Source organism: Phycodurus eques, chromosome 6 (genome assembly GCF_024500275.1).
Source record: "Phycodurus eques isolate BA_2022a chromosome 6, UOR_Pequ_1.1, whole genome shotgun sequence".
In the NCBI taxonomy this organism is placed as follows: Eukaryota; Metazoa; Chordata; class Actinopteri; order Syngnathiformes; family Syngnathidae; genus Phycodurus; species Phycodurus eques.
Genome location: NC_084530.1, coordinates 16,758,517 through 16,773,143, shown reverse-complemented (window position 1 = coordinate 16,773,143; position 14,627 = coordinate 16,758,517). Strand labels below are relative to the sequence as shown.

The window sequence follows — 14,627 nt, the reverse complement described above, 5'->3', positions numbered from 1 at the left end:
ATAACTAAAAACACATTTTGTTGGAGTATTACGGAATTAAAACAAGCCGCTCTGTTTCGATTAACTTTGCCTACTCGGCGTGAGACGAAAGAAGGAGGCAGCTTTCGATTATCTTAGCATGTTAGCAGCCAACTTTCAAACAGTCTTTCGCACAATTATTGAATTATCTTCCCGGATAAGTGTGTGATTTGTTCTCTCTCCTGGTCGTAGTTGAGCGTGCATTTCGGCAGCCTTTCGTAGACGGTCAGTATGTGCTGCTGATATAAGGCTAGTGTGACGCACACATGCTGCACAGGCTGCATGTTAGCACGTCAAAAACAATGCAAGTGAAATCATACTGGATTCATTTTGCAAATGAAACCTGGGAAAATCAGTCATTCAAGCCAACGCTCTTTAGTTGGCACCTAAAAATCACAACAATGGTGATGTTAGTGAACTTGTTCATTGCGATTATTATACAAAATTGCGCCATCACTTCATCATCAACAACAACTTCTAGATAGTTGACAAAACAATGTAGTTGGATGACAATACAATTTACTGTATATATGAACTCTGCCGGCCTACAATAAGCTCCTAATTTTAATGTGGATGTTAGTAGGCGGAGGCAAATCTTTTTCTCACATGAAATCAACTCATTTTGTTGTTTGCTGTCTGAAGAAGAGATGTTGCCCTTGAAGGAGAAGGACAAGGTCATCATCCAGAAGCTGTTGGTGTCCGGCTGCTGCGCTCGCTGCGTGCTCAGGTTCTGTTGCATCGGAGTCCCGGATGCCTACAGGCAGACCCGCCAGGTAGACACCACCAAAACATATATTCAGTATCTAGATTGAATGCTTAGATCATACATATTGAATAAATACATAGACATGCATGCATAGAGTAGGGGTCATCAACCTTTTTGAAAGTGAGAGCTTTACTTATATTTGATCATTTGTTCGACTACGGGGGCCAGCACCCAGCTCTTATAGTGAGGGCTCCTAACCTTCTTCCCCAGGGAAAACCCGCTTAATTTTGAGCATTATGACAACCATATGATTAACATACATTTAAAAATGATTACATAAGCATACCACCACCATATAAAAGTATCGTTTATGATTATTGACATTATTTTGCTAATTATTTACTTGCAAAACAAACCAATTTACCTATTTAGAATCATAGTCCCAAACAGAACATGTATAAATCATTACTACTTCAATTATTGTGCTTTATTTTAATGATAGTTTGTTTTACTATACGATCCTCTTCAAAGGAGTCTGGGCTTTTTAACTTTGCACATACAGTATCTTCATATGTCTATGCTATAAACAGGGTATAGATAGATAGATAGATTAGATAGATAGATAGATAGATAGATAGATAGATAGATAGATAGATAGAAAAGTTAATAAAACATTTGCACATTACTCTGTGTGTGTAATAATTAGTGAAATGAAAACGAGAGACAAATTAAGCGGGCAATCGTTGCACTTAGCGGCATTAAGCCCTCCCCCACACACACACACTTTGTGAAGTTTTCTCCGTTGACTTGCATAAGTTGCAGTAAAAGTTCTGCGACATCCAATATGATGCTGATGTATGGCAGGAATGGATCCACCCTGTATTGTGTTTGCTCTTAAACAGGAAACCCTCCGGCAGCTTCAAGCATTCATCAGCACTCCAGAGGACCGCAAATCTTCCGAATCCACAGTGGAGGAGGGAAACAACAATTCCCAGAATGCGACAGTGTCAGAACCCGCGAGTAAGAGAAGCAAGCTGGAACCCGAGGAGCCGGCGCCGGATTCGAGTGTGTGCATGGTGTGCTTGGGCGTCCTGCAGCACCTCAGTGATGTCAGCCAAGCTGTACAGGTGACACGCACGCACTCAATCACGCACGCACACACACACACCTAGTTGTCACTGAGGTGGCACTTCTCATTCATGTGCTAAAAATGTAACTTTCGACCAGGGCTGGGGGAAAAAAAAGATAATAATATATATATATATATATATATATATATATAATAGTTCAAATGTGTATGTATAATGGTTTCTTTTCTAAGTAATTCATTTTATTTTTATTTTATTACTATTTAATTAGAATCAATTAACCAATTATTTTCTCAAATGTACATTCGAATGTATAATAAAAAAGAATACCTTTTAATGAGCCAATATTAGGGAAAAAGAAAATGTTGAAATGAAGAAAGGTTGGCTTTTTATGTCTTCACAGATCGCAGACACCGTAAAGAAGCAACAGTACGAGGTGGACACTTTAGTGTTGTCCATCTCGCTCCCTGCTCAGATGTGTGTGCGGGAGGTCAGTGTGTGCGTGCGTGTATCTACAGCATATGCATAAATACAGTTGCAAGGAAAAATATGTGAACCATTTTTAATGGATTTCTGCATAATTTGGTCGTAAAATGTGATCTTCATCTCAGCCATAACAATAGACAAACAGTCTACTTAAACTAATACCACACAAAAACATAATGTCAATTATTTTTGCAATCAATCGATGTAGCAGATAAAAAAAACATCTTTTCAATTCCCACACATTTATTCAAAAACAAGACATTATTTAAAATTGACAGTGCAGATAGATTCTGCTTTTTGCAGATGATGTGGTTCTGTTGGCTTCATCAAGCCGTTATCTCCAACTCTCACTGGAGCGGTTCGCAGCCGAGTGTGAAGCGTCTGGGATGAGAATCAGCACCTCCAAATCTGAGACCATGGTCAGTCGGAAAAGGGTCGCGTGCCTCTCCGGGTCGGGGATGAGATACTGCCCCAAGTGGAGGAGTTCAAGTATCTTGGGGTCTTGTTCACGAGTGGGGGAAGAATGGAATGAGAGATCGACAGACGGATCGGTGCAGCGTCTGCAGTGATGCGGACTTTGTATCGGTCCGTTGTGGTGAAGAAGGAGCTAAGGCGCAAGGCAAAGCTCTCAATTTACCGGTCGATCTACGTTCCTACCCTCACCTATGGTCACGAACTGTGGGTCGTTAGAACAAGTGGCCGAAATGAGTTTCCTCCTCAGGGAGATAGGGTGAGAAGCTCAGTCATCTGGGAGTATCTCAGAGGAGAGCTGCTGCTCCTCCATATTGAGAGGAGCCAGATGACGTGGCTGGGGCATCTGATTCGGATGCCTCCCGGACGCCTCCCTGGTCAGGTGTTCCAGGCACGTCCCACCGGGAGGAGACCCCGGGAACGACCCACGACACGCTGGAGAGACGTAGTCTCTCGGCTGGCCTGTGCACGCCTCGGGATCCCCCCGGAAGAGCTGGATGAAGTGACTGGGGAGAGGGAAGTCTGGGCGTCCCTGCCTCCGCGACTGACCTCGGATAAGCGGTAGAAAATGGATGATCTATCCAGCATCCGCGAGAGCTGGTGGGGCTGGAAAGGGGAGTAATTTAAGCAAGTGCAAAATCAATTTTTTAAAAAAGGAACCAACCGGGGTTACTTGTGCTGAATGTGACCACTCAGAGCACACCGTCTTCGGATGCGAGCGCGCCGATGACCCGCTGAAGAGGACTGAGGTGGGAGGAGCATTAAATGTGACGCAAATAAAGCGAATGCGCATTCAGTGTGTATAAAATACTCCCGCGATCAAACTTGTGAAAGGCACGCGTGTCTAAAGTTCATTTCGCATCCAGTGTGTAATGTAGCATAAAATGGATTGTCTGGAAATTCCACACTCTTACTGCTACTTTCCCTCGGAGTGGCCGTGCTGTCAAGATGACTCACTCCAATGGGTTCACATACTTTTTCTTGCAACTGTTTGTGTGTTTGTGCTACCTTGACATCTGTTTAAATCCGCAGCACTCGTGTTGGCTTCACGTGAAGGAGCAAGTGAGGTAGAGGCGTTTTTCAAAAGTTTGACTTGATGTCACATGATTTTGACAAGTAGTCACATGACCCGCCAGGGCCAAGTGTGGCGTGCTGGGCCGCGATGACGTCATCCAGGTGAAGGAGGCCTTCAGGTGGATCATGCAGGGCCTGCTGGCCCACGAGCTGGCCGGCGTTGCCGTGGTAGCCAAGGTGAGGCATGGATTGAGTGGTGAAGTTGAACCTGCACAAGTAGGCCCTAAAAATATAATCTCTGATTTTTTTCCATACTAAAACACCATTCTAATAGATTTTTCTCCCCTTCACTTGTAGAAAAGCAAATGAGAATGACAAGTTTTGCTCCTTTTTTCTTCCCCTTCTTGGATTTTTTTTTTTCCCCCTTATACAAACGTTTTTTAAGCTTGACCTTCCACAGAAATAATAGAAATACAGTGGTACCTTGACATAAGTTTAAAGAAGATTGTATGTATCTCTTCTTTATCAAGTTTTCAAGTTTACTTCTATAGCCCCTAATCACATCTTTAACTTTCCTTACAAGGGAAAAAAAGTACAAAAATATTTTCCCCCAAAAGACAAAATCGAAGAATATTTTCTTCGTCAAAAATAATTTTTGTAGCAAAGTTTGAACATTTCTTTTTTAAAGAACAGATACATATTTGAAAAAAAATATTTTTTGAAGAAAGAAAATGCAAAAATATACAAACAAAAATGTCTTGAAAAAAATAGCAAAAAAGCATTCTTGAAAAAAAGCTATTTTTAAAAAGTAGGATTTGAATCAAATATGAAGTATTGTCTCACTATTGTTCTGCTGTGGTTCGCACCCCTATTTCCCTTGTCCCCCTGTCTATCCCCTAAAACCTTTTCTGTCTTGCTGCATTTTTAATAGGCATCAGAATAATAAAAAAATAAGCAGAGGGAGTATTTCAAACTCCCTCGTTGCACAGCAAAACTGTTCCAGTACAAAAGGCATACAGATCCACCATTCTGCAAGGCCATGCAGCTAAACAGGACAGGTTAAAAAAAAAAAAAAGTAGGATTTAAAAAAGAAACAATTCTCTCAAAAAAAAAAACTTTCTTTTAAAAAAATCCAACTCATTTTAGAAAAATGGGCTTTTTTCACAAGAAATGTATACATTTTCTTGTTGTTTTTTAAAAAGTTAAATATATTTTGAAGAATAAACACACAAAAATACAAACAGAAATAACGTTTCTTAATAAACTACTATAATTACTTCAACAGAAAAATGTATTAGCTAATGGACAAAAAAAAAAAAAGGATTCATTAAAGAACTTGAAAAGAAGCTATCCGTGTCCAGGAAACATTGCTTAAACCAGCATTAGATTTTGTAATTAATAGATATCAGAGTATTAGAAGATATAGGGAGGAGTGTAGGTGAGGGGGATGTGCGATTTTTATAAAACAAGGTATACAATATAGAACTGAAAAGTATAGAATTTGAATATATAGAAATGGTTACAAAATAAAGTATTATTAAAATAATAAATGATTATACTCTGTGTAAGAAGCTTACACTTAAATTGTTGGATGAACTGGTGATGTATATGACAGCTAGGATAGTATGGTGTGGGGATTTTAATGCGGATAGTTCATTATGGGATGGCAATAATGATGATTAAAAAAAACTGTTTGAATGATGGGGGAGGAACAAGAATATGACGACAGGATCAGAAACAGCAATCGTATCAGATGAGTTGGCTGGTTTGTGTGAATGTGATGTTATTAAGACAGCAACGGTAGGAGGTGACCATTGAAGTTTTTGTGAATGTAGAAAAAAGTGTGATCGAGAACGAAAAGGGGTGTTTTCAAGATGTGGACTGGGAGAAATTTCACAATATTAGTAAAATAAAAAAATAAATAATGCATGCAATTGATATGAACAAGGCGGCACAGTGGTTAGAGCGTCTGCCTCACAGTTCTGAGGACCTGGGTTCAATCCCCGGCCCTGCCTCTGTGGAGTTTGCATGTTCTCCCCGTGCCTGCGTGGGTTTTCTCCAGGCACTCCGGCTTTCTCCCACATCCCAAAAACATGCAGGCTAGGTTAATTGAAGTCTCTAAATTGCCCCTAGGTGTGAATGTGCGTGCGAATGGTTGTTTGTTTGTATGTGCCCTGCGATTGGCTGACAACCAGTTCCGGGTGTACCCCGCCTCCTCCTCGATGATAGCTGGGTTTGGCTCCAGCACTCCCGCGACCCTTGTAAGGAGAAGTGGCTCAGAAAATGGATGGATGGACTTTTTCTGTGGGTGTTTGTTTTCAGAGTGCGCTTGAGGTCAGCGTGGGCTTCACTCATCCGGAAACGGATGCCGACTGCCACTTCCTGTGAGTTGTGACCCCATTACTGTGGCAGCGTCTTAATGTGTGCTACGTCAATGTTTTGAGATTTTAATGAAGAATGACTCAATTTTCTCTTTTAGTGCATCAACTTGTCCCGACTGCTTCAAACCCACCAAGAACAAACAGGTGAAACTCAATCAACATTTCACGATAAATGGACTCATGACTGCTTTGGATGGTTGAGTTCACGTAATCTTAATAAATGATCTGACCTATAGCTCTGGAATTCATTAAGGACAGATACATGGCAAAAATAGCAAAAATCTGCGGTTAATTGATGCTCATTTTAATTGCATTGAAAAAAAACAAATGTGCATTTAAAAAAAAAAAAAAAAAAAAAGCCAATGTAGCCCTTCAGCACAAAAGGTTTTGCTCACCCTCTGTAGTCTAATTGGATGTCATTTTGTCTTCCAAATGTAATGTGGATGGGACACGTCATGCATATTCCATCACTGCTGCTGCAGAAAATGTCTTTTTGTTGGCTGATTACAAATGAAATGTTAGTTTTTGGAGGTGCTATTTACTGTGTATTCATCTAGACCGTTAGATTTTCGTCTACAAATCAATGACACACATATGTAAATCAAATTGTGTTGAATATTAAATGAATATCAACTTTATTAATAAATGTAAACTAGGATGAATACAATCTGAGTGAGGTCCAAAAATGGCCGAGCAACATATGCCTTGACTGCCGGAATGATGTTTTAAATATTTAATTCAACTTCTTTAAGGTACACTTTTTAGATGCTGAACTGAAAATCATCAACCACCAATTATCTGCTTTGTCCATATTTGGCTAAAACCGCCCACTTTCCTCCAGCACGCCCGCGACCCTAGTGAGGATAAGCGGAACGGAAGATGAATGAATGAATATTCTCATATCACTAAACGCCCGGATTAGCACCTCAAATTCAAAGGGGGAAGTAAGTAACTTGAAATGTTTCTATCGTTTTCCATGGTCAATCGACATATCGGGACTCCATTGAGGATGTCTTTTGGTTGTGGCTGTGCATGATCTTAGCTCAAGGTGAACATACCTAGACTTCATTGAACTAATTCGGATCAGCTGTTCTGAACCTGAATGATAACAGTTTTCAAGTTCAGGGGAGGTCAAGTCAGAACTCAGGTTTAGATTAAGAAAATGTTCAACCTGGTTGCCGGAATGCTCCCCAGGTCAACAAAAAGATAACATAGGTGACATCGAGGGTGCCGTTTGTTGACAAAATGAAAACATGGGTGACATCAAGGTTGATGGTTGTTGACGATTGATGAAATATATGAAACGTGGATATGGAGGTTGCTGATTGTTTACAAACTTGGAGAACATTGAAGTTGCTGATTGTTTGCAAATGCAAAACATGAGCAACAATGATTTTGACAAACTGATGACATCAAGGGTGATGCACGACTTCAAAGTTGACAGTTGTTGACAAACGCAAATGTGGACAACATTAAGGTTGAGCGTTGTATACAAACATGCATAACATTGAGGTTGATGATTTCTGACAAGTGCAACCGATATTAACAAACTTGGACAACACCGATTGTTGACAAACATGATGTATGGACGACATCAAGGTTGAGGATTGACAAAAAAATGAAACGTGGACGACATTGAGATTTACGGATTTTGACAAACACAATTTGGACATCGAGGTTGACTAACATAAAACATAGACAACATCCATGTTGGCAAACTTGGACAGTGCTGATTGTTGACAAATATGAAATATGGACGACACATGAGGTTGTCGATTGTTGACAAAGAAAATTTGGGTGACATCGATGTTGACAAAATCGGAAAACACAGATTGTTGACAAACATGAAATATGCACAATATTAAGGCTGACGATTGTTGACAAATATGAAATGTGGACAAAATTGATGTTGCTGATTGTTGACAAAAATGAAATGTGGAAAACATTGACATTGCCGATTGTTGACAAACACAAACTTAGACAACACTGATTGTTGACAAACATTAAATATGGACAACTCCAAGCCTGACGATTGTTGACAAACATTAAATGTCGATATTGTGTTATTGTTGACAAATGCAAAACATGGGCATCTTTGAGTTGGTGATTGTTGACTAGCATGAAAGATGACATCATGTTTGACAATTATTCATAACTGTGTGTGCAGTCAGTGTTTACCCGGATGGCGGTGGTGAAAGCTCTGGAGAAGATCCCTGATAGCAAATTTATGAAGTAAGTCCACCATAAAATTAGTGCGTACAAAAAGTTGTTGAAATTGTGTTGTTTTGCGTGTCAGACACTCGCCGTGTCCGCCGTCCCGTCCAGGCACCAGCTGCACGCCGCAGGATGTCCAGTGTGTTCACATGTCCGTCTTTGTGGCGGGTAAGTGTTTGTACACGCATGAAAGTTGTGTGTGCCCTGTGGAGCTTCTTTTTTTGTGTGCGGGTAACATCGTGTGTTTTCGCGTGGCGGCGGCCGTCAGGGCGCTACAACAAGTTCTGCCGCAGCCTGCCGCAGACACCCTGGCTCATCGATGGCGAGCGGCGGATGGAGTCGTCTGTAGAGGAGCTCATCGCCACGCCCATTCTTGCTGCCTTCAGAGCACACGGTGAACATTGTTAACAAATTCCAGCTTGGTAATTGTTGAGAAAATGCAGGTGACTGAGGTTGACGATTGTTAACAATCGTACAACAGGGACAAGATTGAGTTTGGTGAATGTTGACAAGTGCGGACGACAAAGGAGAAAGATGGATGACCAAGGTTGCTAATTGTTGTCAAACATGACGCGTGGATGACATTAAAGTTGACTGTAGACAAACATGGACGACACTGGAGGCAACGATTGTTTACAACCATGAAACACTGACTAGATTGAGGTTGGTTATTGTTAACAAACGTGAAACGTGGATAACATTGAGGCTAACAATTGTATACAAACTAATAACATGGAAGCTATTGAAATTGACAATTGTTGACAAACATGGGTGACTGTGAAGGTAATGATTGTTGACAAATCAGAAACATAGACAACATTGAGGTTGATGATTGTTTACAAACATTGATGCACATTGAAGGTAACACGTTTACAAATGTGAAACAGACAGCATTAAAATTTTTGATTATTGACAAGCATGAATCATGGATGACATCAAGGTTAACGATTGTTGACAAACACGGACAGTGAAGGTGTTGATTGTAGACGAACGTGAAACATGGACAACACTGAGTACGATGATTTTGGGAATGATTGTTTACATATATGAAACAGACTCGGAGGTTGACAATTGTTTACAAACACGACGACTCTTTGTCCTCGTCCTCACTGCCACAAGCACAAGCTGAATAATCTAATCTTTGTGTTTTTATTTTCTTTTGTTTGTTGTTCTTGGGGGGGGGGGCTTTTTTTGTAGGATTTAATTTCTCGTCGTCCGGCCGTGAAGACGTGGACGTTCGCACCCTGGGAAATGGTAAACAACACCAACGCGACGTGGCACCAAACAACAAGTGATCCTCATGTCCATGACAAACACTCCTTCTTCTTCCTCTTTCTCCTCCTTTCCTCCCCCTCCTCTTCCTCATTTTTCTTCATCATCCTCTTATTTCTCCTGTCTTTTTCCTTTTATCTTCCTCCTTTCCTCCCCCCTCTCCTTTCTTCTCATTTCCTCATCTTCCTCAATTTTCCCTCCTCCTCTTCTTCCTTCTCTTTTGCTTCATCATCCTCATATTTCTCTTCCCTTTTATCTTCCTCCCCATCCTTTTTCTTCCCTTTCCTCTTCTCCTGCTCCTCCCTTTTCCTCTTTTTCTTCAACTTCCTCTCCCTTTTCTTTCTCATCCTCAACTTCCTTTTCCTCTTCCTCCTTTTCTTCCTTCTCATCCTCCACTTCCTAATTGCCTAACTCTTCTGCAACTTCCTCTCCCTTTTCTTCTTCCTCTTCTCCAATTTCCTTTTCCTCCTCTCCATCATCATTTTTCTCCTCTTCTTCCTCCTGTTCCAGGTCGACCATTTGCGTTGGAACTGCTGAACCCCCACAAGAGCAAACTGAGCGAGGAGAACATGAAGAACGTCCAGCAGGTGCTGCGGCACTTTGTGTGAGTGTGCTTGTATGTGTGTGTTGCCATGGTGCTGACTAACCCAGGTTGTGTTGCAGAGCATCAACGCATCTTCAGACAAGATCCGAGTCCGAGATCTACAGATGGTCAGCAGGTACAAACGACAAGCAAACGTCTCCTTTATAACTCACGTTTCACTTCCTGGAGCTGTCCCAATGCTTCTGTCAAAGTGTATGTTGACGTGTGTGTGTGCGCGCGCACGTGCAGAGACGCCATGAGTCGTATGAAGGAGGGCGAGGAGGAGAAGACCAAGTCATACCAAGCGTTGGTGTGGACACACAAGTCCATCCACAAAGACGACATCGCCTTCATCAACCACATCAAGGTGGACCTTTGTTGACAAACGTGCACTACACTGAAGTTGATGATTGGTGACAAATATTCATAACGGCACGGTTGACGGTCGTTAAAAAAAATGGGGCAAAATCCAAATGTATTTTTTTTTTTTTTTTTTTTACATTACGTTGACGATTGTTGACTAACATGAACCTTCGACAACATCGATGTTGACGATTGTTTCCAAACATGAGCAGGATTGGTTATTAAATCAAGATTGTTTCCAAACATAGACATCAAGATTGCCATTTGTTGTAGTGGACGATGACATGGCTGACGGTTGTTTACAAATGTGAAACATGGATGGCGATTGTTTACAAACAAACATGCTGCCATCAAGTTTAACGATCGTTGACAAATGTGAAACATGGACAACATCGAGGTTGATGATTATGGACAACCATGGATGTCGTTGAGGCTTGACGATTGTGGACAAATGCAAAACGTAGATGACAATTATTTATAAACATGGAGGCATTAAGGTTTACGATTGTTGAGATGAAACATAGATTATGTTGAGATTGACGATGGTTGCCAAACACGAACAAGATTGGTGATTGATTCGGGATTGTTTACAAACATGGACATCAAGGATAACGATTGTTCACAAACGTGGACGACATTGAAGTTGATAACTTTTGACAAACGTAACATTAAAATAAAGGTTGCCGATTGTTGACAAACATGGATGACATCAAGGTTGACAATTTCTGTCAAAAGTCAAACGTGGACAATTGTTGACAAATTAGGTGACACAGTTTGTCATTTGTTTCCAACAAAATGTGGAAGACATCAACGTTAGCAGTTTGACAATTGTGGACAAAAGTGAAACGTAGATGACAGTTGATTACAAACATGGAGGAATTAAGTTTGACACGAAACATGGATGATGATGAGATTGACGATTGTTGTCAAACATGAACAAAATTGTTTTTTGAGTCAAGATTGTTTACAAATATGGATGACATCAAGGTTTACGATTGTTGACCAACATGGATGAAATCTAGGTTGACAATTGTGGTCAAAAGTGGAATGTGGACAACAATTGTTGCCATATCCAGATGTCATAGTTTACCATTTGTTTGCAACGCAAAACGTAGAAGAGGTTAATGTTAGTTGACATACCCAAAATTTTGGCAAGATGGAGGTTGACAATTGTTTACAAACACAGCAAAGACCTTGCATTGACGTTTGAAGGTGTTTTGTGTTTTGTCCTCGAGGACCTGAGGGTGGACCAGAAGACTCCGCTGAGGGTTCTGCACCGTCGCACTTTGGCCGTGCGCCAGCGCCTTATCCACAGCATGAGCGCAAATTTACTGGATCAACACCACTTCCAGCTCAGCCTCAAGACGCAGGCCGGAACGTATCCTCTCAATAGTCTGCCTTAAGACTCTGTCTCCTGACTTCACCTCCTGCCTTCTGCCTTGCAGCTCTACCTGTTGACTCTGTCTCCAGACTCTACCTCCTCCCTTCCAATTCTGCCAGCCGACTTTGTCGCTAACTCTGTTGCCAGCCTCTGCTGTCTCCTGACTCTGCCTCCTCATTCTACCTCCTGACTTTGCCTTCGTGACTGCCTCCTGACTTCGCCTCCCAACTGTTGCGCTGCGTACTTGATGCCAATTTTGATGTTGTTCTCCTGAAGTGGTCCCATTAGCTACATCAAAGAATTTGTTCATGGAGACTTCGGGCGTACTAAACCAAACTTGTGTCAGCTGCTAGACACGCACACAGACATACTAGAACTAGACGTACAGGTACTACTCTTATTATTATTCCTCCGCTTCTTCCTCTTCCTGTGCTATTCCAATTATACTTTTTCGTCTGTTGTGAATCCTGCTATTTTTAACAAGTGTCCATTCGGTGATTTGTATGAACGTCTTTTCCATGTTTTTGTCAAGTGACGAAAACATTTCTTGACTCTTATTATGAGGGTTTTTAACCTTTTTCGGTATGTTTTCTTTGGTTCGATGTTTAGTTGTGGGGCCAAACACAAGGGACACAAAACTGAAGTGCCAGCTCTTAATTTTTTCAATCAGGTTTGCCAAGTTAGCTGTTTATAAAGCGAAGAGACAAATTGCACTCGGGCCCTAACTTGGGCCTTGTGGAAGTGTAATGTGAAGGTGACTGTGGCACTGAGGTTTTTATTCTACAAGACCACAGGAAACTTGAATACTTTTTTAGAGATGTGCAGTTATGAAGAGATTTTATGCAGTGTCCCAACAAAATGAACCAAAGTTCAGTGCTTCTTAGTCAGAGATGTCAAAGGTACTGGTATTCAGTACTTAAGTAAAAGTACTAATATTTGTGCAAAAATCAATTCTGGTAAAAGTGCAAGTTCTGAAGCCACTCTCTTAAGTAAAAGTACAAAACTACACACTTATAAATGTACTTAAGTAAAAAGTAAATTAACATTTTTCAAACCCAATAATAAAATACATCCATCCATTTTCTTCACCGCTTCTCCTCACGAGGGTCGTGGGCGTGCTGGAGCCTATCCCAGCTGTCATCGGGCAGGAGGCGGGGTACACCCTGAACTGGTTGCCAGCCAATCGCAGGGCACATACGGAACAAACAACCATTCGCGCTCACAGTCATGCCTACGGGCAATTTAGAGTCTCCAATTCATGCATGTTTTTGGGACGTGGGAGGAAACCGGAGTGCCCGGAGAAAACCCACGCAGGCACGGGGAGAACATGCAAACTCCACACAGGCGGGGCCGGGGATTGAACCCGGGTCCTCAGAACCGTGAGGCTGACGCTGTAACCAGTCGCCCACCGTGCCGCCTAATAAAATACATATCGTGAGATTTTTGTTTCTCTCCAGATGATTTGCATGCTTTGTCTGGGGGCAACAATGGCCATAACAAACACAAATAAAAACATGTATGCTTAAACAAAAAGACAAGCATTTATTTGTACTATTGAAAGTTATATACAGTACGAAATAGTTAAAAATAAAAAAGCTATATTTATTTTCAAACATTTATTTGCCCACTATAAAATGGGAGCGGTGGGGGAAATCTTTTTGTTAATTTTCTTTCGTGAATAAAGTGTTTTTTCTAAAATTCAGATTTTTTTTCTTTTCTTCTTCTGCTTGTTCAAATAATGTTGTCTTCCTGTTTTCTGTCTCTCAGTCCGTAGACGTGGACTGGCCTCCCGCCCTGTCAGACTGAACTCCACTCACACCGGCACAGTCCACACAAGTCCGGTCCGAATAGGTCTTGTCCACACCAACAGAATCCAAATGGATCTGGTCCACATGGATACAGTCCATAGCAACAGAGCCCAAACAGATCTAGTCAGAACAGGTCCAGTCGACATGAATCCAGTCAGAATAGGTCCAGTCCAAATCGGTTGTTCTGACTCATGGTAGTGCTAGAAGGTTTGTTTATTTTGCAGGGATTTATTTTTTATTTTTTTGGGGGGGGGGGGGTACTAACAGTTTAACACCAAGTGGGAAAATGCTTGCAACAGTCCAGTGGGAATGTCAAAACTTTCAGTGTGGATTAAAGATTAAAAAAAATAAAGAAAGAAACATTTGTGCTTCACGCCATCTTTTGAGTCATAATAATTGAGTGTTATTTGTGTAGAAATGTCGTGTCGAATTCACTGAATTGTTGAAATTTTTGAATTTATAATGTAAAATGTATATAGTAAAAACAAAAGAAAATGGGTTAGTATGATGTAAAATTAAAATATAATCACATAAATACAATGAATTTTTAAAATTATTTTACTAATAAAAGAAGCGTTATAAAATTGCTTATTTTTTCCTCTCCTAAAAAAAACTAGGTCATGTTCATTCATTCATTCGTTTTCTTCCGCTTATCTGAGGTCGGGTCGCGGGGGCAGTAGCTTTAGCAGGGAAGCCCAGACTTCGCTCTCCCCAGCCGCTTCCTCCAGCTCTTCCGAGGGGATCCCGAGACGTTCACAGGCAAGCCGGGAGATGTAGTCTCTCAAGCGTGTCCTGGGTCGTCCCCGGGGTCTCCTCCCGGTGGGACGTGCCCGGAATACCTC

The 14,627-nt window shown here is 41.2% G+C and overlaps 1 protein-coding gene across 3 annotated transcripts; it reads left to right on the top strand.

Moving 5' to 3' along the window:
- Positions 1 to 88: 88 nt before the first annotated feature.
- pus10 (pseudouridine synthase 10) lies at positions 89 to 14,183 on the top strand. 3 transcript variants are annotated; one of them, XM_061680356.1, is made up of 18 exons: positions 89 to 243; positions 661 to 791; positions 1,627 to 1,851; positions 2,216 to 2,302; positions 3,802 to 3,836; positions 3,906 to 4,020; positions 6,106 to 6,167; positions 6,263 to 6,308; positions 8,332 to 8,396; positions 8,461 to 8,546; positions 8,647 to 8,772; positions 9,576 to 9,632; positions 10,161 to 10,237; positions 10,314 to 10,369; positions 10,483 to 10,600; positions 11,832 to 11,974; positions 12,266 to 12,365; positions 13,745 to 14,183. In XM_061680356.1, exons 2-18 carry the CDS (start codon positions 666 to 668, stop codon positions 13,781 to 13,783), a joined length of 1,563 nt encoding a protein of 520 aa, XP_061536340.1. In that variant the 5' UTR covers positions 89 to 243; positions 661 to 665; the 3' UTR covers positions 13,784 to 14,183. The 3 variants fall into 3 exon arrangements, with proteins under 3 accessions (XP_061536340.1, XP_061536338.1, XP_061536337.1); XM_061680354.1 differs by lacking the exon at positions 13,745 to 14,183 and having other exon boundaries at positions 664 to 791; positions 12,266 to 12,855; XM_061680353.1 differs by lacking the exon at positions 13,745 to 14,183 and having other exon boundaries at positions 12,266 to 12,855.
- The last annotated feature ends 444 nt before the right edge of the window (positions 14,184 to 14,627 follow it).